Consider the following 27,051-nt stretch of genomic DNA (forward strand, 5'->3'; position numbering starts at 1 on the left):
CAAGTAACTACATTGACACAAGTTGAGGAGCTTCATTGAGTACTTTGTATCTTGTAGCGTCGATTGGCAATTACAAACCTATTTGAAGGGGCATCTAATTATGTCAACAATGTCTAGTTGCATTTAGGAGATAAAACATGACAATATTGACAGATCAAACCATACAATAGCATCAGGCACATTTCTTCACTGTGTACTCTATTGTGGTGTTGGGAGGGGCGGGGATCCAAAAAGGAAGTCACGGCCGCCCGCCGCAGTGAACATATGGAGCAGCGCTGGGTTGGAACGCAGCGAGGAGAGAGAGTGAGGATGAGGACATTTGGTGGAGGATGTGTTGACGAGGAAAAGATGCACAGGATGGAAAGGGGGTAATTAAAACAAAATAAACAGAAGCACGAGTGTTTTGTAAATAACATTTTTATTCTGAAAACCAGGCGATGTGGTCGGCCATTTTAACTGCTGCTTTGCTTGGCGGCCAGCCTCTTGTCTCTCTCCTCGGCGATGGTCAGGCGGATTCCCTTCCCTCTGGGCAAGGACACCCACGGCTTGTTGCCCTGGAGACGGGGAATATTTTCAGCATCCAAACGACGTGCGCTTGCGTATAAAGTCACCATTTAGCGTATAACACCCAAATATCGCTGGCGATCTCATTTGCAGATTTCTCAGCAGTGGGTTTCACAACATTTGCAACTGAATTTCAAGATGGTGCCTGCTAGGATTGTTGTCATGCTCGGTTTAAGTAGCAGAAGTTTGACAGTTTATAATTTATGCAACATCTTTGCTCATTTCAATTAGCCCATCTATAGCATTTCACATTGTGTGTTAGCATTAAGCTAATGGACTTCAAATTAAATTTTGTTCAAACATTTGTGTCAAAATGTATGTTTGTCTTTTGATTTTTTTTTTCAGTAAATGTCAACAGAGTGACCAAAAAAAATAAAAAATATATTGCTGATTTACACCTACAATGTACGTTACAGAAGGTATCGCCAGTGATAACTGAGGGTTAACCGTAACCGAGGAGCTCAGAACTTCTTAGAGGATTTTGGAATATTTTCATTGCTCTCAAAAGCATATAATCATCATTGCTCCACATGTGACTAGCGTAAATCAACATCCGGGCCATCGGGATCACCTCACCTTGCCAATGACAAAGATGTTGGAGAGCCTGGTGGCGAAGCTGTTGCCGGTGCTGTCCTTGACGTGCACCACGTCGAAGGAGCCAGGGTGGCGCTCCCTGTTGGTGATGACACCGATTCTGCCCAAGTTAGCGCCTCCGGTCACCATGCACAGGTTACCTGTGGTAGGAGGCGGGTCCGGGTTAAGCCAGCCGTTCTATTTGCTGTGTCCCGGATGCACACGTTGAACCTACCGGTGTCAAACTTGATGAAGTCGGTGATCTTGCCAGATTCCAGATCAATGCGGACCGTGTCGTTGGCCTTGATGAGGGGGTCGGGGTAGCGGATTGTGCGGGCGTCGTGGGTCACCAGGTGCGGGATGCCCTTGGTGCCGATGAGGATCTTCCTCACCTTGCACAGCTTGTACTGCGTAGCGACAGGGCGGCGTCATACACACACACACAAAAATAAATAAATAAAAATAAAAATAAAAATAAAAAGAGGCGGAGACGGTCGGACGTGTGCGTTGGCTTCTTACCTTGGCCTCCTCCGCGGTGATGCGGTGCACGGTGAAGCGTCCCTTCACGTCGTAGATCAGACGGAAATGCTCGCCCGTCTTCTCGATGCTGATCACATCTGCAAATAGCAGACGTTCGAAAAACATCTGTACATTGCAAACAGCACGATTCTTATTCACAATAAAGAGGGGACATTATTTAGGATGCTCAGCGTCTCGCTGAACTCACCCATAAATCCAGTCGGGTAGGTGATATCAGTGCGGACCTTGCCGTCAATCTTGATGAACCTCTGCATGCAGATTTTCTTCACCTCATCCCCGGTCAGGGCGTACTTGAGGCGGTTCCTCAGGAAAATGATGAGGGGCAGGCACTCCCTCAGCTTGTGCGGACCGGTGGAAGGACGTGGAGCCTGATAGAAAGTGCACAATTACTGGAAGCACTAAAACAAGACGTTGACGCAGAGGGAAACGTTACTTACAAAAACTCCAGTGAGCTTGTCGAGCATCCAGTGCTTCGGCGTAGCGACGCGCTTCAGGTGCTTCTTCGGTCCTCTGGCCTGTGGAAGACAATATCACATTAGCTACTTTGGTCATCCACATTTAACTACAATATGAAAATTCTCTATAATTCTGAAAATCGTTAATAAAACACAGAAACAAACTGGAGCCGGGTGCTTGACAATCGATGTGCAAAATGTTAACAAAATAGCATTTTATATGAATGTACGACCAGACATATAGATTTGATCTGTCTCCATGTGTTACCACATTTATTTACCTTTCTTAAGACGCGATACACAAATTTCAGCCATTCATATCGTAAACTTCAGGACGCGTGGCCACCGGTTCGAATTATTCACTAGCATAGCAGTTACCAGTCCCGACTGCGGCCTGCACACCGACAAACGATTGCGTTTACGAGGCCGACAAAACAATTCTCATTTTTCAAATCACGCTCATGTAATAGGCTGCCAAAAAAACATGCACGTCGCATTAAAATGCGGCAGTCAGAATCCATTAACTGTCGCTTTCTGACTAGCATAGCAGCCGTGACGCTAACGGAAATCCAGTCTCAATCCATAAGGATAGACTCGTCTTTTATCTGAAATATAGACGCTAACGATATTGTAAGGTGTCTTATTTTTTACTCATCTGTTTACGTTTGTGGAAGTACAAAGTAGAAAAGTGATGTCTAACGATGATATGAGAGAACAACGGCTAAAGAATGGAACCCACCATGGTGAGGTCTGCAGGGGAAAGGACCAACTCACTTCCGGTAAGGAGTCATAAGGACGCTTACGGAACAATGGGAGGGACAAAAAGCCTATATAAGTGGACTGATAAATGAAGTTAAATGAAATGAGCGTGTATCGATTAAACTAAAAATATAATTTAATTTTATGTATATGTTTGATATAAATAGGGTTACAGACTTACTATTCGGTCTTTATTATAGAATTGGAGTACACGTGCACGAGATGTATATGGGCCCATTATATGGACAATTTATATCACAAACTATTATGATTAGAAATAATTGTATTAATCTGATATTACAATTTAAAAAAAAATATTTTGAGACTAAGGGGTTGGACAAGATGAGTTCCCACCCCCTCCCGTACTTCCTCGAACTCCTTTTGAACATTTAAAATTTTGCCAAACATTTAAATTTATTGCCGCTTTATTTCTTTTTTTTTACTATTTTATAGGATTGCGTTTTTAATTTTTGCCTGTTGAGATATTCAAATAAAGTAATCAATCAATCCAAACCAATATGGCTACGAGTATGAATGTATGAATTAAACAAGAAAACACTAGATGGCAGCAGCTATTCACATTTGGTGGCAGTCAACTGAACGTCAAATTTACCTGTGCGCTCCCAAAGTTATGGGTCATTTGAAATTTTTAAGACATTTTAATGTACTTTTATTGGACATTTTTGTGAGTCTGAAAGATGATAGAATTGTTTGATGAATAAGACAAACACACTCATACCATTTCTATAATTGTTTATTTCATTGTCTGGACAAAAATACAATCTTTTTTTCATGAAAACTCAAATTTTTTCCATAAACAAAAGAGGAGCCTGTAAGCAAAGGTGCGTCTAAAATCATCTTTGAAAGAAAAACAACAGAAAAACATGCACACCGCTGACCCACTTTGGTGACAAAATAATTTGCATCTTTTTGCTACCTTAACTGACAACGGAACGGAATTAATGACGTGTCACGCCAAGGTGGTCGTACACAGGCCCCCGTTGTCCTTTCAGTCCAGACGGACATCAGCCACTGTCCTGTGTTCTGCTCCTGCTCGATTCCAACATGAAAAGAAAGGGGAGTGCAAAGAGATAAGCACTTGTCGGACAATTACTGTCCTTGTGAGGCCAAAGAAAGAGAGCGAGCGAGAGAGTGAAAGAAAAAGGAGGCTTTTTTTTCCCCTGCATGAGAACACAGTGGAATATTGTCCATTGAGAAAAGAGCAAGCGTACTGTGGCTCATCATAAAGTCCGGCCGGCGTCCCACTTTCATGTTCCTGGATGGAGAACAGCAGCAACAGGTGTGTCTTTGTGTGACCGTCCATCAGCTTCTTCTCATTAAGCTTCCACCCTGGAGGAAATAGGAGACAGCAATGGCTCCTTGTTTTTCCTCCTTCATGCTTACTTTCTAACCAAATATTACAACCACTCACCCAGTGGGAGGGTTGGTTTCATCATGACTACGAACTAAAATTTGATCCACTAACTTCCAAGTGGCTACTATTTAACAAAGATCGTATATAGGAGACAAAGTCCTTCTTTACCGAGGTCTGACCGGTGTTATAATGAAGCTCTAACGTCCCGGCCGTTCTGCTAGCGCGCTCGCTCAGCAGCCTGCCGCCACATCGGACATGAAATCAAACTCGTTTTGGCCCAGCCACAGTTCAGGCAAGTCATTTGCCCGGTCCAGTCCGAGCTCCACCACCAGCGAGGTGAGGACCTCCTCGTCTACGAGGTCAAAGTCTAAGATCCCGTTCGGGCCGGCGCCCTGCATCCCCGAACCGCCGAGGCCCCCGGAGGGCCCCAGCATCTGGTTTGCGGGCCTAAATCCCCTTTGACCGGCACCCGGCGTCGGGTGTGCCGCCGAGGAGCCCGCCAGGTTCTGGTAGTGCGAGTTGAGCTTCTGCAGCTGCATGCTGGCGATGAGGTGCGGCCCCGTCTGGTGGCAGAAAGGTTGCTGCTTGGGGGACGACGCCAGGGCCGAAGGGACGGCGCCGGGGGATGGGGAGAAGGGTCCCGACGAGGTCTTGGAGGAAGGGTAGAGGAGTTGGGAGTTGAGAGGAGAGGAAGAGGAGAGGTCCTTCATTGCACTACCAGCAGTCAAGTCATCACCTGCGCCAGACAAAACATGTTAGCTAGTTTGATTCTTATTTATTTAAACATCCTGTTAAATACATATTACACCAAAAGAAATACTGCACCCAAGTGATGTTACAATTTATTTTTTGCATTTATTAGGGGTGTCAAAATTGGGGAGTTAATTTAAAGTTTCTTTAATGCCACTATTGTTTTTAACGCATGATTTATGACCGCCCCTTACTTGGAAAAAGCCTGTAGTGGGGGAATTCCAGTCGCAGCACAGCAGAGACGTCAACGTCAAAATTTAGCTGTAATAAATTTAATAATAATGCATACATTTGTAGAGACTGAGTCAAGTTGTATTTTACCATTTTTTAAATGTGCAGAATTTCACAAGTGACTTCATGTGAAAGATTAGATAGCGTTGATGTGAAAAGAAAAATGCACTGACCTGTCACCAATGTCTTACAAATGCAATTATGCCATCTAGTGGCAGAAATTTACCTCAACACAAACCAATATCACACTCGTTTTTTACAGTACAGGACATATTTTTTACTTTTAACTCCATTTTATGAAATGACTGCATTAAAAGACTAAAACATGCAGCCATATTTCTATGAGTAATGCATATATTTGTAGAGACTGGGGTCAAGTTGTATTTTACAATTTTAAAAATATGCAGAATTTCACAAGTTACTTCTTGTTAAAGCTCTTAATATGAAAAGAAAAATGCACTGAGCTGTCACCAATGTCTTACAAATGCAATTATGCCATCTAGTGGCACAAAAACTACCTCAACACCACTCAATATCACTCATTTTTTACAGTACAGTACATATTTTTAATTTGAACTCAATTTTACGAGTTATGAAATTAGTGCATCAATGAAAAAAATATGTGGCCATATTTCTTAATAGTATAATAAATAAAACAGGGGTGGAAAACTCTGTCCTCAAGGGTCGGAGTCCTGCAGGTTTTGGAGGTTTTCCGTTTCCAACACAAGCTGATTCCAATCAACATCGTTATCATGCTTATGCAGTGCTTGCTGATGAGCTGATCATGTATCAGCTGCGCTGGAGAAGGGAAACATCCAAAACCTGCAGGACTCCGGCCCTCAAGGCCAAGCCCTGAAATAAAATAAATAATAAATAATAAAAATGTGAAACATTTGTTAAACGTATGAAAATTAAGAAAAAATGTTATTGGACATTTAGAAAAGATGCAAAAATTTGCAATTAATCCTAAGTTAACTATTGAGTAACGTGATTAATTACAATTAAAAATGTCAAATCGCCTGAAACCCCGAGCATTTATTATTGCTTCCTGTCCGCACGCTGTCGTGACACCCCAGTCGAAACTTCAAATCGTACAACGGGCCGGGTACGGCGCCTGGCGGGACCACATGACTCCAGCGCGCAGATTTGCTTGAAGTCTGCTTTTCCTCATGATCTATTGAGCAGCAAATGAACCTTGAAAAGACCTCGGGTACGAGCAGGCTAAGAAAATGGTTGAAGGCTGTGAGTGTGAGAACAACAGAGTGCTTGAGTGCGTCACATGGCGAGATAAATACCAGATCAGGATCTCTACCCTTAACCTTCCCGATTTTTTTTTATATTGTGTCATCGTCCGTAAAGGTTGAAAAAATAAAAGCCTATTTAGACAAATTAAAAAGCAGAAGGTAAAAATTCTTGCATCTCACACACGGAGTATGTTATGGAAAAAGTAATGAGGCCCCTAGGGCCCCCACCTCCCTTGCTATTGTACGTGGAGAACCTAATTGAAAAAGGCAGGCACGCAGCTGCACTCGACTGATAGAGTTAACACACACAATGACACCAAACAGCTGTCGGTGGCAGCTCGTTCTGTGCATTCATCAACTGATTAGTGTCAGGGCCAGACTGTACACTGCACAAAAATGTCAAAAACAACTATAAACATTTATTTTCTGCAGCATTCATCATCATTAGGATCACAGGTGAGCTGGAGCCAGTGAGAAAGTGACCAAAAAAATGACTCATTGCTCCAAATTATGTATCGTTCACAAATGTTTGGAGGAGGCTAATGCAAATTATTGGACTTAAAAAAAGTTAAATATAACTGAAGTGTACTGCAGTAAGTGATTGTTCGCTTTGCAAATCACTGATGGATGACTGATTAATGGAGTCTGAAGTACAGTAACTGGAGGCCAAAAGTTACATACCGCCTGCTCCTAAACTGAAAATGTGTCAAAACGTGGTACTTTCCCACAACAAAGTCTTTGTAAACAGAAGACTATAGTAATTTGTCATGTTTTGCTGAACTAGTGTCTCTTTGTTCATGTGTTCTCATTGCTCCCAACATGAAACAGAAGCCGGACACAAGGTGCCGCCAGCAAATACTTGACCTCATTTCTAGTATTATGTCAACACGGGCTGGAGGAACGGCGGAAAAAGTCGTGCACAAACTCACTCACAGTCCGTTTACACAACAAGCGACAATTAAGAAGTTGCTCACCTGCAACAGATGGCCAGAAAAGCCTCCATGGAGATCACATTTGGAGCTGAGCAGCAGGCTGAAAAAAAACACGACAGTTACTATCGGAAAGTTTTCCTCAAGAGGCAACACGCGCTCAACAAACTGTCAGCTCCTCTGGACTGAACTCATTACAAGTATATGGCTTCTCCTCCTCCCTCTCTCACCAGCGCAGTGAGTGAGAGAGAGCGAAAGAGAGAGAGAGAGAGAGCGTTACGTCACGAGATGGACTTGTGTCAAGGATTCGCAAAGTTGTGTTTGTCAAAACATCTCCAACTTTCCCTCACATTTCAACAGAAATACGTTTTGCCCTGGGCAAAAAAAGGATAAACAAATTCAGCTGCTGAACAGTCAAAGTAGATTTAAAGCAGTGTCTCATTTGCATAAAGCATTTGCTGGGAAACTCGTACAAGCCACTGACTGTCTGACTCACAGGCTAAAGCTCTTTAATGCGCCTTCTGACATACACAAGTTATGCAAGAATGGAAGGTGGTATTTGTAACAGATGAGGCAGCACAACAGGACCACAAAACTTGCATCTGAACCACACGGACAAACCCAAATGTGAAGTTAAAAATGTAACAAAACCATTTTTGTTTAGGTTAGTTTTGCTTTTTCTATTTAGACAGTTACTATGTACTGTATCCTGTAGTGGTTTGCCACCATTTTGTGGCTTGTTAGTGCCAAGGAACTTTTAGTGTGAGTTGAGGGGTTCATATAGACTAGTGTTTCTCAACCCTGGTCCTTGGGGCCCACTATCCAGCCTGTTTTCCATGTCTCCCGATTCCAACGCAGGTGAGGATCGTTATCAGGCTTCACCAGAGCTTGCTGATTAGCTTTCATTAGAATCAGCTGCATTGGGAAAAGGGAAAAGGGGCACTTTTTGGCATGTTAGGGCAATATAAACCTAATCAAATACTCAAGGATTTCTATCTAAAACACATAAAAATGTGAACAATGTGCACCAAGCAGCAAACATCTTCATTTTCTTCCCCCCAGCCCGCCAACATTTCCCAAACCTCTTCTGCATCCCGCAGAGCCGCAAGGCGGAAGGTTGACGGTCCGCCATCCATATTGTCTTCATTAGTGAGAGTGGATGGCACATTCTTCGGATTCCCTGGCGGGGGGGAAGCAGCACGAGTGAGTGAGGGGCACACATGTAAACAACACTGCTATACACAAACATGGCGGATGAGTACAGCCCAGCTGTAACTAACACAGTAAAACACAAACGGATGAGTAATCGGCCCGCCGTAGCCAAGGAGGATATCCTGTTTTCTGGTTATATTGTGAAGCTGTCAACATTGTCCTGTGTACAGTACTTTTTGTTTGGTGTTTTTTTAGAGTGGAGAAATGCCCACAGCACACCGAAAGGAGGAAGTGGGAAGGAAAGAGGTGGGATACTTCCCTGTTTCCTGTGTCGTCCCTTTTCTGCCCAACCGACATTTCAAAGCAAGGTGGCACCGTGACCACCAACTGTAAAAGGCCTTCAGCACATGAAGAATGAAGAAATCTATTTCCAGTTTTGTATGTGTGGCTTTTTTAACGGAAGAGAATAGTGCACTCATGTGGCAACAAAGCTAGTTTTGTTCCCTGAGTTCAGCTTTGTTTGGGCATTGTGGATACAAATCCTTTATTGAGCAGCACCCACACGGAGTGCGGGTCACAGTGTGTACAGTATAGTACCTCGTGGTCCTGTATTTCTGAGGCGAGGGTCTTTCCCAAAAGTGCTGCTATCCATCTGATAGATGGGTCCAGCAGCAGGCCTTGTTGGCCAGGTTGCATCTGCCTGGTGCAGAGAAGCATACTGGTACATAATGTATGATAATTGGTATTAAAATAATGCTAGGTTTAGCTAACATTAAACAAAGAATTGATTGTTTATGCAATTACAATTTTTTTTGTATAATTGTTTTTTTAATGAGTAAAATAATATTTTAAATTTTTTTTAATTATTACATATTTGTTATAAAATTTAAATACATAAATTTGTTTTTAATGTAACTACTAAACCGAATTTGCACCATTATTGGGATGCATTTGTACAGTACAGTACAGTGTGTTCTTGTACATATATGTACATAATATTTTTTGTTTCTGTTCTTGTGTACAGATAAAGGCTTGTTCCATGATCTTTAATCATCCAAACAATGAGTAAGAGGAGTGAAGTGCACAGAAAAAAAAAGAGCGACCCTCACATAAGAGACACAAAGAATGTGGAAAGAGCAAAAGGAAAAGAGGCCAGTTTGTATTCAAGTAAAATGGCTTCATTGTGTCCAATAATTAGCTGCCATCATCTGGCTGGAAGAGTCTGGCATAGAGGGCTCACACACACCGCTGACACGCACAGAATTATTTTGGCCACGAGAGAGCAGCATGCATTTTGCAGCTGACTGCAGTTGGGTCCGAGTTTTTATAGTTACGTGTGCTTGTGTGTGCAGCGCCAGCACAAGGAAAAACAACTGAACTAAGCACCTGCTTAAATGTTAAATGTTTGGATTAAGGTAGTTTATCTCTATTTTTGAACTATAGCTTTTCACATTTGTACATAGTTTTGAAAATCTAATTATTAAACTTTATATTTGCTTTTCAAAACTACATTTTTCATCGTTTTCATGTATCTAAGTGGATGCAAGTATTTCCCTTGACATTGTATTTTTATTTTAATTAATACTGCGGTCTGGTATATTTTTGTAAAATAATAATAATAATAATGTTTTTTTTTTTTTTTTAGTTTTGTATGTAAATCAAACACACCCGGAAGTGTTCCTTATTTTCTTCCTTGAAGTGGCGCTTGTTTTACTCTCCAGCGTTGCCGGCAGTGCGCAGACGGACCGATTAAATGCAACCGGACGTGCATTTTTCAAAAATACACTAACAGTGCGTTTGTGCGTCCAATGGTTTCTCATTTATTGACTATATTGTTGATTTATTTTTTGTTAGGAAGAACTATTAATAATACATTCAGCCACCCTTAAGAATTTTTATTATTTTTATTCAAAGGCCATCTTTATTAATCATTACGCAAAACAAGAAAATCGCGTTAAACGTATTTGTCAAAGATATACTTTTACTTTGAAAGGAAGTCCCCCCGTATCCGGTTTATCATCGTCACTTGCTTCACAATCTAGCCACCTCGGAAAATCCAACTAGCGCAGCAGCAAAACATTAGCTTAGCTAGCCGGCTAGCTTCAAGTGCGCTGGTCTTCATCAAATCATCTATGAGTCGCAAGAGAAATCTGACTTATTCGGGCACTAACCTGTCCCCCGAACTACAAGGAGCGTTCATGGAGCCTCCCGGGTCGACGTGCCGCACCGAAGGCGATTTCCTGAACCTGGAGCCCGACGAGGAGCTTCTGTGCACGGTCAGGTCTGTCAGCGAACACCTGGGCAGGAACATCAGCGCCGCGCTGGACGCCGCCATGGCCGAGATACGACACATGCTCGGCATCAGAATACGTGCGCTCAAGATGGAGTTGAAGGACAAAACCGACGAGATCGCGCTGTTGAAAGCGAAGCTAAACGACGTTCACAGGGACGCCAAGGAGGCTGCGGAGGCTCCTCCAGATGCTACGGAGGCTCCCGATGCTGCGGAAGCTCCCGACGCCACCGCCGCCTTCAGAAGCTCCAAGATGCTCTGCGTGGATTCAAAACGAGAGAAAAAGCCCCTCCTACCCGGGGTGAAGAAAGAAAACATCGACGCCATTTGCGATTACTTGATGAAGGACAAAAACTCGAGGGGGGCCACGGAGATGGACGGAGGCGAGCAGGGCAGCCAGGATGAGGATCCGCATCCCCTCCAGCTGTGGCCGGACGGCGGAATGAGCGCTTCAGGGCCTCCTGGACACACAGATGACATCTTCAACATGCTGCCGTCTAGTAGCAGACGCTTGTACGACTACGAGTGGATAGCTCCCATGGAGTACTCATCAGACATCAAGGGTAAAAGGCATTCACCTCAATTACTTAAGGGCGCAGAATGCAGTTAAGACCAGCATATTATTACTTTAGCGCCGTCTTGGAGCATCTAAGAAACTACATTGAAGTCAGTTGAGGCGTTTCATTTACACAAACTAGTGTTTTGCTGCCATCTTGTGGCATCTGTTGGCAATTATAAACCTTACTTGTAGATTTTAGCTCTGTGGAAGGGACCCGGTAATGAACGCTCAATTGTCTTTGCAGTTGTGAAGCAGCCGGAGTGTGAAAACGAGGAGGATGATGAAGAGGAAGGCTCGTCGGAACAGACTCCGACCCGCTTCCCGCACGTCCAGCCTGCCGATTTCTCCGCTGTTCCTGGTTCCCCTGGTGAGGGCGGCACACATCCACACACTGAGGCAGGTGAGTAACGGCTCATTTTTAGTACACTGCAGAGACGAAAGACGATATTTGATATTTGTTTGTCATTCCAGGCCAGCAGTTCTCCAACCACACCTTCATCTGCTCTTTGTGCGGAACCTTCTGTCCCGACTCGGCGTTTCTGGAGGAACACGTTAAACTCATACACTCGGAGACCGCCGGCGCCCAAGCGCTCCAGGCCCCGCAGACCACCGCGGGGGACAAAGGACAGGCTGTGGACAGCGGGGAAGGGGGACCTTCCAAAAAGGAGGTCCAACTCAAGGGCAGGTACGAGTGCGGGGACTGCGGCCGCCATTTTAACTACCTGGGCAACCTGCGGCAGCACCAGCGCATCCACACCGGGGAGAAGCCCTTCGTGTGTCCGGATTGCGGCGAGCGCTTCCGCCACGCCGCCCGCCTCAAGAGCCACAGGCTGGTGCACAGCGGAGACCAGAGACCCTTCCCGTGCCTCCAGTGCGGCAAAGGCTTCTCGGTCCTCTCCGGCCTCAAGAGACATCAGCGGGTGCACACCGGCGAGAGCCCGTACGCGTGCCCGCAGTGCGGCCGGCGCTTCAAGGAGCTTGGCAACCTGTACACCCACCAGAGGATCCACAGCGGCGCCACGCCGTACTGCTGCCAACAGTGCGGGCGCAGCTTTCGCCACCTGGGCACCTACAAGAGTCACCGGTGCACGCCAGCACAGTAACAGTTGACTTTCTGTCAAGTCAGCACGCAGACAACTGGCGGACTTGGCGGCATTCTCATGGTCTGATCTTTGCGATGACATCGTGAGATACGGCAGACGATCAGACAAGACTGCTCATGCTTTGTGTACAAATGTCAAGTTGTGTTTAACCCGCGTCATGTGCTGTTACACAATATGTAGTGCTCTTTTTATGTTTCAAAACAAGTCTAAGATAACCAGAGATGGGAAATCCAGGTCCAGAAAATAGGCTACAAACCCTGCCACAGTTTGGCTTCAGCTACAGGTGCTTGTACTCAACCGGCAGGTAAACGAGGTCATTACGAGAAGCACCTGTGGCTAAAGCCAAACTGTGGCAGGGTTTTTACTTTTTTGACCTGGTTTTCCCATCTCTGAAGATAACCACTGACAATCTTTCTTTCTTTTTTTCCAATAAAAATAACCTATCAACCAGTCAATTGTTTCTTTACCACTAACATCTTTGCTAAAATATGTTCTTGTAAGGTCAAACAATTGTATTCCATAGTCACAGTCAACAGTTGATTACATCTGTTAAACTGTTATAGATTTTCTTATTGCTTTTCCAGTTCACTTTTTTTTGTATTGAGACTTTGGGCATGAACACACTTAAAAAAAAAAAAAAAAAAAAACACACACAGCATGCTTAATTTTTAAACAATTTTCATACATAAATACTAGGATATGAAAAGTCAGCATCTTTTGAAAATGTTTTTACTTAAAAATACTAATTTAGTTCAGGTAATACTAATGCTGCCTTCATGTGGTATCGTAATTATGGTAAATAGCACATGTCGAGTAGAAAATTGCACATGAACGCCCCATCATGTCGTATTTTCTACTGGAGAACTGGGAATTGATTTTGTTACCCGAGTTTCCGAGTTCAGAGAACTTTTCAAGTTTCAACACAGCGGAGAGCACACAAGGATTTGGGAATTATGGAGGACCAAAACTGCCAAAATTCAAAATAAATAAATGACTAAATAAATAAAATAATAGTGAAAATAAAAATGAACATAAAAAATCTAATTCGAAAATTATATCCCAAAAAATAAATATAAATGGAAATAAATCCGTTTTTATTTTCACTTTTATTAATTTATTCTATAAATTATTTTAGTCGTTTATCTATTTATTTAGTCATATATTTATTTATTTAGTCATTTATTTATCTATTTAGTCATTTGTTTATTTAGAATTTTGGCAGCCAAGTCGAAATGTTATTCAAATGAGGGGGCGGTCCTAAGCGTGTCTTGGGTTGGACTCCGCCGTTGCAAACTGACTGTCATTGGTCGAGCGAGCAGCTCGACGAACAAGGAAGTCTCGCCGGCTTGCAATGAAGAGCTTCAGCAATGGACGACTATCTTGCCCACTGTCTGCGATCACTTGTTGTCTTGCAAATCAAGTCGCAAGTTGAGGTGACAGTGGACATGTATAGCTTTTACAATTTCAAATGACAGTGTTATGTGGCACTAAAAATCCCTTAAATGGCGCCATTTTACCCATCATTTGACGTGCTAACTATAATATAGTGCCGTTTGATTTTCATATGACACCATAAAATGGCGGTTTTCAAATACAATAATGTCTCTTTGATATTCTCCCCCTGCAGAAACATCCACAATTGTCTAATCAATGTGGCCTGCACCGAAAGTCAGTTTTCAACAGCCATACCTAGCATAATAGTCAGCTGTTGTGCTAACTGCTAACTGTAGGAGGCGCTGCACCCTAGCACATTAGTCAAGCGCAACTGACAGATTCATATGGAGGACACGCAATGAACGTGATGGATGAATGCTTCTTTTCCCAACTTTCATAATCAAGCGTCCATAAAATTAACACCAACACAATTACACGCTGGAACACAACGTGACTAATCCAGACTAATTGTACGCCCGTTTGGAGACGACATGAGAGGATAACATAACATGGTGGACGTGGAGCTGACATTGACACCTGCCAGCCCCTCTCGTCGCAACTCAAGTACAAAGCCCTTCAACGTGACATTGAAATGCAAACCAGGGACAACATGTTCTCGTCAACAAATGGTTATGAAAAGGCCATCTCACACATGCAGGAACTCCATCATCAAAAGGGTTGTGAGAGTCCTGCGTTCAAATAATAACCACAGTGATGCCAGATGAATCAGGCGGATATTGGATCTCTTGAGCTCAATTTTTATTTAGCTACAAATGCTGATGAACTGACTCTTCAAGCACATGAAGTCCTAGCAAAAACCCAAAGGGATAATATATTCACGCACATAAATTCACAAGTTAACTTATGAGCACAGTTGTATGGTGATAAAAAGCTTAATGTCCATATAATCCAAAATATTGTGGCAATTTATATTTTCAGAGCTTGAAATTGATAAAAGTGGCGATGTGCATGTGAATGATTCATAGCATCTTTGTGTCATTAAGGGCCGATTATTTTTTTGTACATAAAGAGTTGTGCTCATTAATTTACATACACTAGAAGTAATATGCAACACTATCTTGGTTGACAGTCAAACAGATGTAAACAAGTATCCAACCATTTTTGCTTGGCCCCAGCAGCTATTGGAAGCTGGCTGTGTCATTTATTATGGAGGCCCAAAACTGCTCAAATTAAAAATAAATACAGGAATGAATCAATAAAAGTGAAAATAAAAATGGAATTAAATTTAAATAGAATTAGAATTACAATTAAAAATAGAATACAAAAATTAAATATAAATGGGAATAAAAAATATATATGTATAAAATAGGAGATTCAAAAAATAAATATAAAAAGATATTTTTTTGTATTAAATTTTTTGAATTATAGTTTTTATTTTCACTTTGATTCATTTATTCATGTATTCATTTATTTTTAATTTTGACAGTTTTGGTCCTCCATATAGTTTATAACGTGCCGCCAGCAACACTCAACTCGCCTTCAGTCTGACTGTAGCGTTATGTTAGGCTAGTAAGACTACAAGACACGAAAGCAGGAAGTAGTTCCATTTCTGGTATGACAAAAACATGCACGCCTGCTCGCAATTAGATGCATGAGACTAATTAGGAAGGAACTTGAATTAAAGATGACAAACTGAAAAGCAGACATTGCATAATACATAAAGCACACTGTAAATTTTTGATAAAAATAAAAGGATTTCATAAGCACCTTATGGTCCAAAAAAATACATAAATTCATATTCCACAAAATGCAATATTCTCAATCCTCTCTTTTGTATAAACACATCAATTCGCTATAAGATACACATTTTCATGCAGCAGGCAGAAGTTGGAGACATGAAACAATGAAATATATGGAGCTTGGCAAAAAGACATTACGAAGGATGGGAGACTGAGACAGCATGCTAAATAAACCGGGGAGGGAGCGAGAGGAAGGAGGACGGAGGAGAGAGAGAGAGAGAGAGAGGAGAGGTGGCATGAAGCCGCTCTCAGAGCAGTCGGATGCTGACACACAACGTACCGGACCGTCGCAGGATGCGACTCGTGGACCGGTGGAAGCATCGCAGCGACCAGAGCAGCTGGCAGGTGAGGAAATCACACGCATGCTTGCGAAACTCATTCTCAAAGGCGTGAGAGGAACCGTTGCATGTGATTGCTGTGCGATGTGGTCGGTTGGATAAGGTAGGACAGGTAGGTTAGGGAAGGCGGAGTAGGAATGCCTGGTAGGAACGACAAGTGGGTATGTAGAACAGGTGGATAGGATGTAGGGAAGGTGGAGATAGAAGGGAAGCTAACGTACGGGAGGTAAGACAGATGAGGTAGGAAAGGCACGAGGGTAAGAATGCAGGATAAGACAGGTAGGCAGGAAAGGTGGGATCCGACAGGTAGAGGAAGACGTTAGGGCAGGACAGGTTCGTATAGGAAGTTAGTTCTGTTGAAGGTGTCACATCAAGGATGCACTGATCAGAACAAGATTTTTTTTTTTTTATCCCCAACCTAAATACACCTCCATTATTCAAGCGGCATCTGTGCTTTCATCCATTCACTTAATGGCTGTGCCGTCCTGGCTACTAATGTCGTCGAAAAGGATAATGGAGGCCGGCGTGAAAGCAGCTCTCGCTTTCTCGCCCACACAATCCTTTTCTCTCACATTGCATATTCCACCCGGCGAGGGCCGCTAATGCAACTTCAAAGTGGTCATGAAAGCACCTTGAAGGTTGCCTTGGAGCGAACGGAATACTCAGATTCGCAGAAATGTACCGAGGTGATGATGATGATGTCCGGCTGACTTTTTATTTAAAGTTGGCAGAGACAAAGCTAGCAGACCAACAGCATTACCTTATCTACAGTAGGGATGTAACGATAAGGGCAATATCGTGATATTAAAAGTGCCACAATATCGCCGTCGTCATGCTCACAATATTTGAAAGTCAGATTGATTTCCAGTTGTGCAGTTCTAGCACCCTCTAGTGGCTAGTTTATTAGTGCAATTTAATTTTCATTAGGGATGTTTTGGCCTTCTATGTTTAAAATCTATGCCAATTGTCTGATGGGGAACCTAATTTGCTTGTGAAGCGATTAATGTGTGCTTAAATTAGCAAGTAAGAGCCTCAATATTGTTATTAGAGATTGCAGGTGGTTTATATGCATTGCTGTTATGTACAAAAGCACAATATTGTGCTTTTTTTTAATTATTTTTTTTTTTAGTATGAGATCTCTTTTTTTACAATATTGTGATCTTTTTTAAATATACAATATTGTGATAAATATCGTATAGTTGACAAACGAAGACATGATTTCAAATGAAGGAAGAAAAAGTCAGCCCCTCCCCTCAAAGTCAAAGACGATTTTCTGGACTTTTTTTTAAAAATTTTTTCAAGTGGAATTTTAGAGTATACCCACTTCTCCAAGGTCCGCTACACCACTGCTTATCTATAACCTTCCTTTTATTGTCTATTCAGGAGTACTAGCAACGCCACAACGCTTCGGATCAAGCAGAGCGTGTAACAAGCGATCATGGATTTTAACGAGAGCTTTACGGCCGAGCCAACGGGCCTGCCGTCTAACACGAGCGCAGACTACGAGGACTACAACCCGGATCCCGATGCCATCAAAATCATCATCCCATCCATCTACGCCCTGGTTTGCTGCGTGGGCCTAACGGGCAACGCCATGGTCATTTACGTCATCCTCAAATACGCCAAAATGAAGACGGCCACGAACATTTACATCCTCAACTTGGCCATCGCCGACGAGCTGTTCATGCTGAGCGTGCCCTTTTTCGCCACCTCGGCCGCCGTGCGTCACTGGCCCTTCGGCTCGCTCATGTGCAGGCTGGTGCTGAGCGTGGACGGCATCAACATGTTCACGTCCATCTTCTGTCTGACCGTGTTGAGCGTGGACCGCTACGTAGCCGTGGTGCACCCCATCAAGGCGGCGCGCTACCGCCGACCCACCGTGGCCAAACTGGTCAACGTTTGCATCTGGGGGCTGTCGCTGGTGGTCATCCTGCCAATCATCATCTTTGCCGATACCGTCCCGGCCGAGGACGGCGCCATGGACTGTAACTTCCTGTGGCCGGAGGAGTCCTGGTCCGAAGCCTTTGTGATTTACACCTTCCTGTTGGGCTTTCTCCTTCCCGTAGGGGCCATATGCTTGTGCTATTGCCTCATGGTGGCCAGGATGCGAGCGGTGGGACTAAAAGCCGGGTGGCTTCAACGGCGGAGCTCCGAGAAGAAGATCACCCGCATGGTGCTGCTGGTGGTGGCCGTGTTCATCCTCTGCTGGATGCCCTTCTACGTCGTCCAGCTGATCAGCGTCTTCCACCGGCCGCCGGACCCCATGGTCACCCAGCTGTTTGTCATCCTCAGCTACGCCAACAGCAGCGCCAACCCCATCCTCTACGGCTTCGTGTCGGATCACTTCCGCCGCTCCTTCCAGCGCATCGTGTGTTTCCGCTGGCTGGAGTCCGGCGTGGATGCCGAGCAGGTGGACTACTGCGCTGTGGCGGTCAGGGGACAAGCCACGTGCGCCCAGCTGGATTTCCCCAAAGACTTCGCCGCCTCTGACGTGGTGTTACGCAATGGAACGTATACCTCGCGCACCACCACCGTGTGAAGAAAATTCCTAAACCGGCTCAGTGCGTACGGACCCAAAATAAACAACCAAGAAAGCATCCAAGAATTTTTCATCCAAGTTCCTGATAGTCAGTGAATGTCAAAGACGTGTTCTGTAGATAAAAAAAAAAAAAAAAGTTGAATTACCATTACGTACTCCAAGTTATGTTTTTTTTTTGTTTTTTTGTTTTTTTTACTTATGCGTGCAAAAACAAACAAACAAATGCAGCAATGAAGGTCTGTAATGCCTCATAATGCCAGTAACTCACTCCCAGATGTTCACTAAAAGACTAACCATCAGACCAACTCACTAAGCCACATTTCAGAAAAGCAGTTTACATTCTCTTTTATTATGTTTTCATACAAAACGGTGCTATTTTGCTTGATTGGGAACAAAAAAATGTTTTTGGGGAAGCGAAATGGATTAATGTTTAGGGGGACCAAATTTTCAAAATTAAAAACCGGTACACTGAAAATCAAATATACAATAAATTCTCACCAGGAACTATTCATAACAAATTTCGCTAGTCACTTTGACTTTAGCTAAATGCTATCTTGGTAGACTTTAGCTAAATGCTATCTTGGTTGACTTTAGCTAAATGCTATCTTGGTTGACTTTAGCTAAATGGTATCTTGGTTGACTTTAGCTAAATGCTATCTTGGTTGACTTTAGCTAAATGCTATCTTGGTTGACTTTAGCTAAATGCTATCTTGGTTGACAGTTCGTTCGTTCGTTAATTCGTTCGTTCCTTTGTTCGTTCCTTCCTTGCTTCAATTCATTTCATTTGAGAGAACTGATTTGAGTACATTGAATTAAGAACTCGATCAGGGAATGAAATACATTCATAAGTCGGTATTGTTTGTATGTACCGAATCTGCGAGACAGTGTACATTTAAATTTGCTTGTATGTACTGTATGTATATATGTTAGTCAAGTAGATGTATATTTTGTTCATCTGTATGTAGGTCTTTATATTTGCTTAATACTTAGTTGCTTACTGTATGGACAGTATACTTGTAGTAGGGAACATGCATATTTTACATGTTTACATTTGTATCTACAGTCGACGTACACGTGTTTCTGTGATTGCTGTGTGTGTAAAACCAGTTTTCATTTGAAAATGAACACACTTTTAAATCCAAATGAATAGAAATTGAGTCGCATTCCCGTCAGTGTTTCAGATGTCAACTATTACGATCAGCTTTTGTTTCGAAACGTTTCTTGTGGCTTTCGTCAATTGCCACCATGAAGACAGGCATTAAATGGACTTGATGATGTAATGACCCCCTTTCTTTCAACCCCCCCCACATACACACACTCCCACATCTGTTTTATCTGCAGTGCTGGGAACACAGCGACATCACCGGGTCATCATGACAGGCTTGGAGAATGGCTGCGGACGTCAACATTGCGCATGTGTTTTCTATCAGCGTTGCTGTCTGACAATACCTCTTGACTCTTGAATTGAATCGCACATAATTCAGATGGGGAACAACAATGTCCGCCAAATGCCTGCTTTTAGGTTGCATTTTGCAAGACTCCCTGCTAATGTGACCTTCGAACGTCTCCAGATACTACTACAAGTTTTTAACAAGGCGTGTCACTCATGTTTCCTTCAAAAACATAGCCATGAATGCATGATGATAGTCTCGCTGTGCACCTAAAGCCTGAGAAATATAACTGTACATAAAGTAAAATAACATTACTTTGTAAAAGACTCTTTCACTTTCAGGTCACTTTACATACAAATCATTATAGGTAAGTAAGCACAAGTTCTGCTGGACTTCAGCACAATGTCAACAATTAGTCAAAAAAAAAACCTTCTGGTTTCCACAGTTACGGCTGATTTGACCGGAGGTCTAAATGTACATTTAGCAAAATGTAATTCATCACTTGGCCGTGTTTGGGAAATTCATCTTAAAGTTCATTTGAGCAATATGTCAAAATAGGACACATGAAATCAATCATTGTTTTTATCTGGCCTGTCTTCTACAGACATTTTATTTGCAGTCACCATCTACTCAGCAAAAAATAAACCATATTAGGTTCTTCTTGCTTCTCATCAAGAATTAGAGAATTTGTTGTTTAGGCATGCTGGATTTTTAGGATGTTAAATTATAAACAATGAGCGCTATTATTGTTTCATTAATAGCTCTGTAGCCTTATTATCTTCCTTTCCATCTTGCTTGCGGGCTCATGAATGAATGGAGAAGAAAAAGCTCCGGCAAGATGGCCCCCCGGGTCTTCCATTCTAAATCTGATGCTTGCGATGGAATCAGGATGTCCTTTATTTAAAAGTGCAAAGATTAGAAGATAAGTCCTAACAGCCAGCCAGATCCCCCTCCAATAAGTCCCTGTCCAAAGGCCAAACACTGTTTTTCATTAGCGCAATGTAAAACTAACAGCAAACGGGCTCAAGACATCTGTGGAATTTGCAGCAGTAATGTCGTCACCAAGGATAATGTTATACATTCATCAATGTCATCAACAATATGCTTTTACCGATTGTTTAAAAGTTGGACTTGTTTTATGTCAATAACAAACGTTCACGCACGTAGTTTTATGGCTGCAGAAATAAAATCAAAAGACCATTTTTATTACTATTTTTTTCATTCACAGTAAAGGAATATAACAGATCAAGACGTTATTTGTCAATGTGGAAAAGTGAAACCAATCGCAGAAATGACTTCTATGCACATTTTAATGCATTTGTTTGCGATGTACGCGTTTGTCGTAAGAGCACTTGTGATTGTCATCAGTTTCAAACAGCTGGATGTGATTCAACATGGCCTGAAAACATTCCAGGCTTAAAAGAGGCGATGTGGAGAGGAGGGGCCGGTTGTGATGAATTAGTATTACAGTGTGACTGACTGCCCAAGTTAAAATAAAGAACCGCCCATCCAAAATTCAACACTGCACACATCTGCAACACAAACTTTTTTTTTTTTCCAGGCAAATTGCAAAAAGGAAAGAAAAAAAATGCTGATAAAGTAAACATTCTGTACATTCCGTTACATTTCACGGGGCTTGCACAGCCAATTGTGTCAACGATAAAATGATGATCCATGACAAGACTTTACAAAGGAACTTTTGGCTCCAAACCAAAGGACTGACTAATTTACTGCACTTGTGAGGAAAACGTACCTCAAAATAATCTGCTATTAATGGAACTGACAATTGTCTTTGGTTATGAAGTGGGGAAAAGAATCAAGTGGTCAGTGTATGCAAAATACAAGCAAAGCAACAACACAAAGAGAAAATATTTTCAGTGTCTCTCACCTGCTACATTAACAGATATTATAGCACAATATTCAACAAATGACAAGATGCTTTCACCATCAGTCAACGTATTCCAATCAGGATGTATTTTCACATCCGAGTGTGTTTATGTGAAGCCATTTTGGGCGCTGTCTCCTTAGACATGGCTCTTGACTCCGGCCGAAGGACCAGCAGCCCCTTGTTTGTCATGGGCACCAGAGATCCAGTGGTAGCAGTCAGTGCCGGTCTTGGTTCGAGGTCGCACAGCACAGCGGGTACAGTAGACAACACCCAGGACAACCATTAACACGACGAAGATGCAGATGGACACTAAGAGGCCCACCAGGAGCCAGGTGCTACTCTGAGTCACGCCCCTGCCCTCCTGGATGGAATCCGGATCCTTGATTGTGGGGGACTGCGAGGGACTGACCCAAGCGGGCACATCTTGGGAGGTGGTCGATACGTTGTCCGTGACCTCCCACTGCGTTTCTTCCTCAGGGGATTGTTTTTCTTTTTCGGATGTGTTGTGGTAGCTGGGATCTGTAAGCATGTCAGCCACTGTGACTTTATCCTCTGGATTTCCTTGGTTCTGGAGCACAGTTGAGAACCCCGCCCACCAATTCCAAGCTCCCTCTGAGATTGTAGAGGTAGAAGAAAAGGGGAAAGGAGTGGTCTCCTGCTCTTCTTCCCCCTCCTCATCGTCGTAAAAGTAAAGAGAGGTGCTGGAGATAGTGGGTGTGGGTGTGGTGTTGGCAGTTGACAAAATGTCAGCAAGGCCGTCAACATCTTCCTCCTGTGTCGCAGTCTCTGGTGCGGGAGGAAAAATGTCCGCTTGTGGTGCACTGGTCACCCAAATTACATCAGAACCCCAAACTTTGGGAGGATCAGTCAACCAGTCAAGCGTCTGATCTCCGTCTGGGTCCCAATTGGTTTGGCCAGGCTGTGGGGGCCAATCATAGTCAACAGGATCCCATACGGTTTCAGGCTGGGGCGTAAACCAAGGAAAGGGTGGTGTCACAGCTGATCGATCACCTATCTTGTGACATGAAGACGAGTCCGACATGTCGAGTTGGTAGCCTTCCTCACAATAGCACTCAAAGCCGCCTTCGTAGTTGACACACATTTGCTCGCAGATTCCCGGGATTTGACACTCGTCTCTGTCTTGGCACTGACCCGGTTCCTCAGGCTGCGGTAAAAACCCGTGATGGCAGTGGCAAACGAAGGAACCCTCTGTGTTCTCACAGGAGTGTTCGCACGGATCGCTTTGGCATTCATCGAGATCCTCGCAGACACCCTCGTCACTGAGGCGGTAACCCTCCTGACAGCGACATTCAAACGTTCCAGGAGAGTTGATGCAACCATGCTCACAGGGACTTTGGAGACACTCATCCACGTCCAGACAGCCGTGTTCATCCGGAGCCAGCATGTAGCCATCAGGACAAGCGCAGCGGTATCCCTCCGAAAGAGGTATGCACTCAAACTGGCAGTTGGCCTCTTGACAAGCATCGGAGAGTACGCAGCTTTGGTCATCGTCTCCCAGGTCATAGCCTTCGGCGCACTCGCAGTACGGGTGCGTGCCGGCTTGCTTACAGAAATGCTCACAGCCACCATTGTTCTGCTGGCACAAGTCGTGCGACGCCAGAGGATCAGAGCAAAGAGGGGAATCTCTGGACCACCCAACTGAACCATCTTCCCTCAACATACACAGTACCGACTGTTGTCCCGTCTCGCAGGGCACAGTCGCCACAGAGTCCAAAGGTACATGGGTCAGAAGGGTGCTAAGAAGGCTAAACGGCGTGGCGTAGAAGGCATTGCCGGAGCCCTCGCTCCACAAGGCAGGACACATTCCTTTGTAAGCATAATGGCATAGATAACCGTCCACAGGCACAGAACAGGACCCATCCAGCCATTTCAAGTTCTCACTCGGATCCTGAGTGTTGTACCCCATAACCACGCAGCGGGGCACTGAGCACATGCTGTGCGAGTACTCTCGCTGCCAGTTTGTGTATTCCGTGTCCTGGTCACCCGTCGTCCACGAGAAACCCCGAAGAGGTCGGGTTGCGGTGCATTGACGGGGTTGCCGCTGCAGACCGATCCATACTTGGACCTTGGTGCGCGAGTGGCGCAAGTCCACGGTGGTAAAGAGAGCGTGAACAGCGGCGGCGTCCACCTCACGTTTTAGAGTGGCCAGGTTGCCACCCTTCTCCTTGCAGGCCCTCCACGAGTCCAAGAAAGTCTTCCGTTGGAAGTAGACCACCAAGCAGCCATCCGCATTGCACAGTGCGTCCCGCTCCATCAAGTCCTCAGTCCAGACGCAAGAAAACCCCCAGAAAAGGAAGGCCAGCAGAGAGGTCAGGAGGGGAGATGCAGAGCCGCTCACCAGGGAGCCCATCCTTTTTCAGCACAGTCTTACTTTTCTCGTCGCCGGTTCTAGCCTAGTCCAACTTTTCTTCCTTCATTTAAACTTTTTGTTTTGGGAAACGCTCTTCACGCCGCCCCACGAGAACACATCTGAACTCACTGCAGTCGAGCACACGCAGAGCGCAGGAAGGGAGGGAGGGAGGGTTAGAAGAGGAGCGGAGAAGAGAGGAGGAAAGAAAGTGTTTTTGGAAGATGTGGGAGGAGGGGGTGGGGCCTCTGGCGATGATGTGTGTCAGAATTCGAAGTGGGGGGGTAAAGTGAAGTGAAGTGAAGGAGCATGTCATATGGTTTTCATAAATCTTGATCATGGATGTAGTTTGATATCCTGCCATTTACACCCCCAAAACACGCACACAAAGGAGTTAAAGGAGTAGTCTTGGATTAATCAACTTCAAGATGCTATCCTAAAATTAGTTATCTTTCCTTTCCTGTAAGATTTAATCTATATATTATTTTAGCAAATAATTGTTCTTTCATCATCTAACCAGTAATGCCGTTCCGCATCTCAAAATGGAATGGACCCGAGGATGGAGGTGATCTTCTTGAGCGCACACATCTGCTTTCCGAGTCTAGCAACACATTTGCACTCAGCCAGAAAGAAGATACCGTTTCCCCGCAGAAAAAAAAAGATCAGGAACAACAATTCCATCTAATAAATCTCCCCGATAGTGATGGGGAAGTAGGGAAAGTTGTCAAGGTCAGCGGCATGGAGGAAGAGGGCCTCTGGTTTTGCTATGAAAACAACCACTCAGTGCTGAAATGGAGACTTAGGTGGAGGAAGGTGGTCGGTGGGGGTGGGGGCAGCAGTTTTGTGTGAAAGTCGGTTGAGGAATGGGGAAGCGGGGGACAGTAGTTTTAGCCCTGCGAGTCTGCAAAATAAATGATTGCCGTTTGGGAGCCCAAGCTGTTTAGAATGCACTTCTGCGAGTTGAGGTCCTGCTTCTGGTTGCCACGGATACACTCCCCTTCCAAAAGTATTGGGACAGCGAGGTCAGTTCCTTTGTTTTTATTGTATACCGAAGACATTTGGGTTTCAAATCAAAACATGAATGTGCGGAAGAAGTTCTGAATTCCAGATTTTATTTCATGGAATTTACATCTAGATCAGGGGTGTCCAAACTACGGCCCAGGAGCCATTTGCGGTCCGCCGTCCATTTTTCAGTGGCCCGCGACATATGCTAAAAATGGCGTTTGACTCAGTTCAAATAAAATAAAAACAAAAAGGTTTGGAGATGGTCAAAGTAAGAAGGGAGGGTGTCGAAAAACACAGGGTTATTTTAGTTGACTAAAACTAACGAAATTTCATTAACTAAATAAAATAAAAACAAAGATTTATTTATTTATTTATTTTTTTAAAGAAAACTCTACGGAAACTACATTTTATGTTTACCAAACTAACTAAAATAAAACTAACTATAGCAAAAATGTCCTTCGTTTTAGTCTTTGGTAATTAATTTAATGCATGAACCTTTGGGGATGATTTTGAAAGTGATTTTTAGTAGATTTATTTTGATATAAACCGGAATAATGAGGTCGTGCCCATGGTGTTTTTTAAATATTGCGCACAAGTAATACCCATTAAAAAAAAAAAAAAAAACTAAAATACTGAAACTAACTAAACTAAAACTAAGCATTTATTAAAGAACTAAAACTAATAAAAAAAAAAACCTAACAGAACCACCCTGAGAACTAATTAAAGCTAACTAAATTTAAATAAAAAACAAAACTCAAAACGAAATAAAAACTAAAATGAAAAATTCAAAAATTATAATAACCCGACTGCCATATTACGAATAAATTGGTTTATATACTGTAGCATTTTTCTAAATATGCAAAAGCACAAATAAATTACTTGTACAATTTTTAGGACTAAACACAATTTCTCTTCATAACATTATGTGGCCCTTGCGTCCTTCTGATTTTCTGTATGTGGCCCTCAAATGAAAAAGTTTGGACACCCCTGCTCTAGATGTTAAGACCTTCCATTTTTTCCCCTTGATGAAGTCCTTTGTTGTGTTGGCAGTGTGTTTTGGGTCATTATCCTGTTGCATGATGAAGCGTCACCCGATTAAGTTTGGATGCATTTTACCGTCAATTGCCAGACAAAATGGTTTGGTAGATTTCAGAAGCGCAAGCCATGGCATTATCTCCTATCTATTTTGGATCATAAGCAGATCTTTCTTTCTCCATACTTTGGCCTTTTCACCTTTCTTGAGATCCAGATTAACCTCTGCCAAAGTGATGGAAAGGCCAAAGTAAGAGCGAAATCCCCAGAAACAAACAAGAGCTGAAAAAGGCATTTAGAAGAATGCCATAGTCTGGTGAAGGTTCGCAGGCTGTACCAAATATTAAGTGTTATTCACTTTAAAGTTAATTTAATAAGGTCTGTTCCTGTTTTTCCTAAAAGATCAGAGCAATCATCTGCTTTCAGCGGTTTGGCTATTTTAAAGGCTCACCATCAGCCAACCACGAGACAAGCACTAAGTAGGTTTGAATGACACCTTGGCACCGTAATTTGTTTAACTGCGCAAAACAAGAGGTGCCATTCACACACAGACACGCGCCAACAACACAACATTTGTGTCTGCAGCTAAGAGTTCGGCTGCTTAGCAGAAAAAGCAGACGGGTGATTAGTATTTCCAATCGAAATATGGTCAAAAGTAACCCTACGCATTATTGTGATTAATATTTTATGGGTCGGTAGGGGTTGAACAATTGAATTTTTTTGATTCGTAGTGATAATGGACTTTTCCACTTTTCTTGTTCAACCATCATGC

General features: G+C 43.3%; 5 protein-coding genes and 1 non-coding gene across 9 annotated transcripts; 2 read left to right on the top strand and 4 right to left on the bottom strand.

Annotated features, from left to right (window-relative positions):
- Window positions 1–399: 399 nt before the first annotated feature.
- On the bottom strand, window positions 400–2,947 carry rps4x (ribosomal protein S4 X-linked). Its single transcript, XM_077500955.1, has 7 exons — window positions 2,872–2,947; window positions 2,115–2,192; window positions 1,865–2,045; window positions 1,657–1,754; window positions 1,373–1,544; window positions 1,141–1,298; window positions 400–554 (listed from the first exon to the last, which is right to left on the bottom strand). Exons 1-7 carry the CDS (start codon window positions 2,872–2,874, stop codon window positions 453–455), a joined length of 792 nt encoding a protein of 263 aa, XP_077357081.1. The 5' UTR covers window positions 2,875–2,947; the 3' UTR covers window positions 400–452.
- Window positions 1,022–1,089, bottom strand: LOC144004407 (small nucleolar RNA SNORD61). Its single transcript, XR_013279349.1, has one exon. It is a non-coding gene; the product is annotated as a small nucleolar RNA SNORD61 (small nucleolar RNA).
- Window positions 2,948–3,627: 680 nt separating the features above from the next.
- cited1 (Cbp/p300-interacting transactivator, with Glu/Asp-rich carboxy-terminal domain, 1) lies at window positions 3,628–11,183 on the bottom strand. Of its 3 annotated transcripts, XM_077499069.1 has the most exons (6): window positions 10,744–11,183; window positions 8,503–8,600; window positions 8,221–8,335; window positions 7,466–7,523; window positions 5,211–5,277; window positions 3,628–5,002 (listed from the first exon to the last, which is right to left on the bottom strand). In XM_077499069.1, the coding sequence occupies exons 3-6, from the start codon at window positions 8,256–8,258 to the stop codon at window positions 4,497–4,499; spliced, it is 669 nt and encodes a 222-aa protein (XP_077355195.1). In that variant the 5' UTR covers window positions 8,259–8,335; window positions 8,503–8,600; window positions 10,744–11,183; the 3' UTR covers window positions 3,628–4,496. The 3 variants fall into 3 exon arrangements, with proteins under 3 accessions (XP_077355195.1, XP_077355194.1, XP_077355196.1); XM_077499068.1 differs by lacking the exon at window positions 8,221–8,335; XM_077499070.1 differs by lacking the exons at window positions 8,221–8,335; window positions 8,503–8,600; window positions 10,744–11,183 and adding an exon at window positions 7,917–8,177.
- Window positions 10,333–12,974, top strand: znf16l (zinc finger protein 16 like). Of its 2 annotated transcripts, none has more exons than XM_077499061.1 (3): window positions 10,333–11,425; window positions 11,666–11,817; window positions 11,893–12,974. In XM_077499061.1, exons 1-3 carry the CDS (start codon window positions 10,705–10,707, stop codon window positions 12,529–12,531), a joined length of 1,512 nt encoding a protein of 503 aa, XP_077355187.1. In that variant the 5' UTR covers window positions 10,333–10,704; the 3' UTR covers window positions 12,532–12,974. The 2 variants fall into 2 exon arrangements, with proteins under 2 accessions (XP_077355187.1, XP_077355188.1); XM_077499062.1 differs by having other exon boundaries at window positions 10,338–11,425; window positions 11,666–11,821.
- A 2,911-nt stretch (window positions 12,975–15,885) lies between these two features.
- Window positions 15,886–18,780, top strand: sstr1b (somatostatin receptor 1b). The gene is made up of 2 exons (XM_077499066.1): window positions 15,886–16,063; window positions 17,440–18,780. Exon 2 carries the CDS (start codon window positions 17,495–17,497, stop codon window positions 18,593–18,595), a length of 1,101 nt encoding a protein of 366 aa, XP_077355192.1. The 5' UTR covers window positions 15,886–16,063; window positions 17,440–17,494; the 3' UTR covers window positions 18,596–18,780.
- Window positions 18,781–21,170: 2,390 nt separating this feature from the next.
- cd248a (CD248 molecule, endosialin a) lies at window positions 21,171–24,411 on the bottom strand. Its single transcript, XM_077499060.1, has one exon. It carries the CDS (start codon window positions 24,243–24,245, stop codon window positions 22,011–22,013), a length of 2,235 nt encoding a protein of 744 aa, XP_077355186.1. The 5' UTR covers window positions 24,246–24,411; the 3' UTR covers window positions 21,171–22,010.
- Between the last annotated feature and the right edge of the window lie 2,640 nt (window positions 24,412–27,051).

This window comes from Festucalex cinctus, chromosome 16 (genome assembly GCF_051991245.1).
Source record: "Festucalex cinctus isolate MCC-2025b chromosome 16, RoL_Fcin_1.0, whole genome shotgun sequence".
NCBI classification, from domain to species: Eukaryota; Metazoa; Chordata; class Actinopteri; order Syngnathiformes; family Syngnathidae; genus Festucalex; species Festucalex cinctus.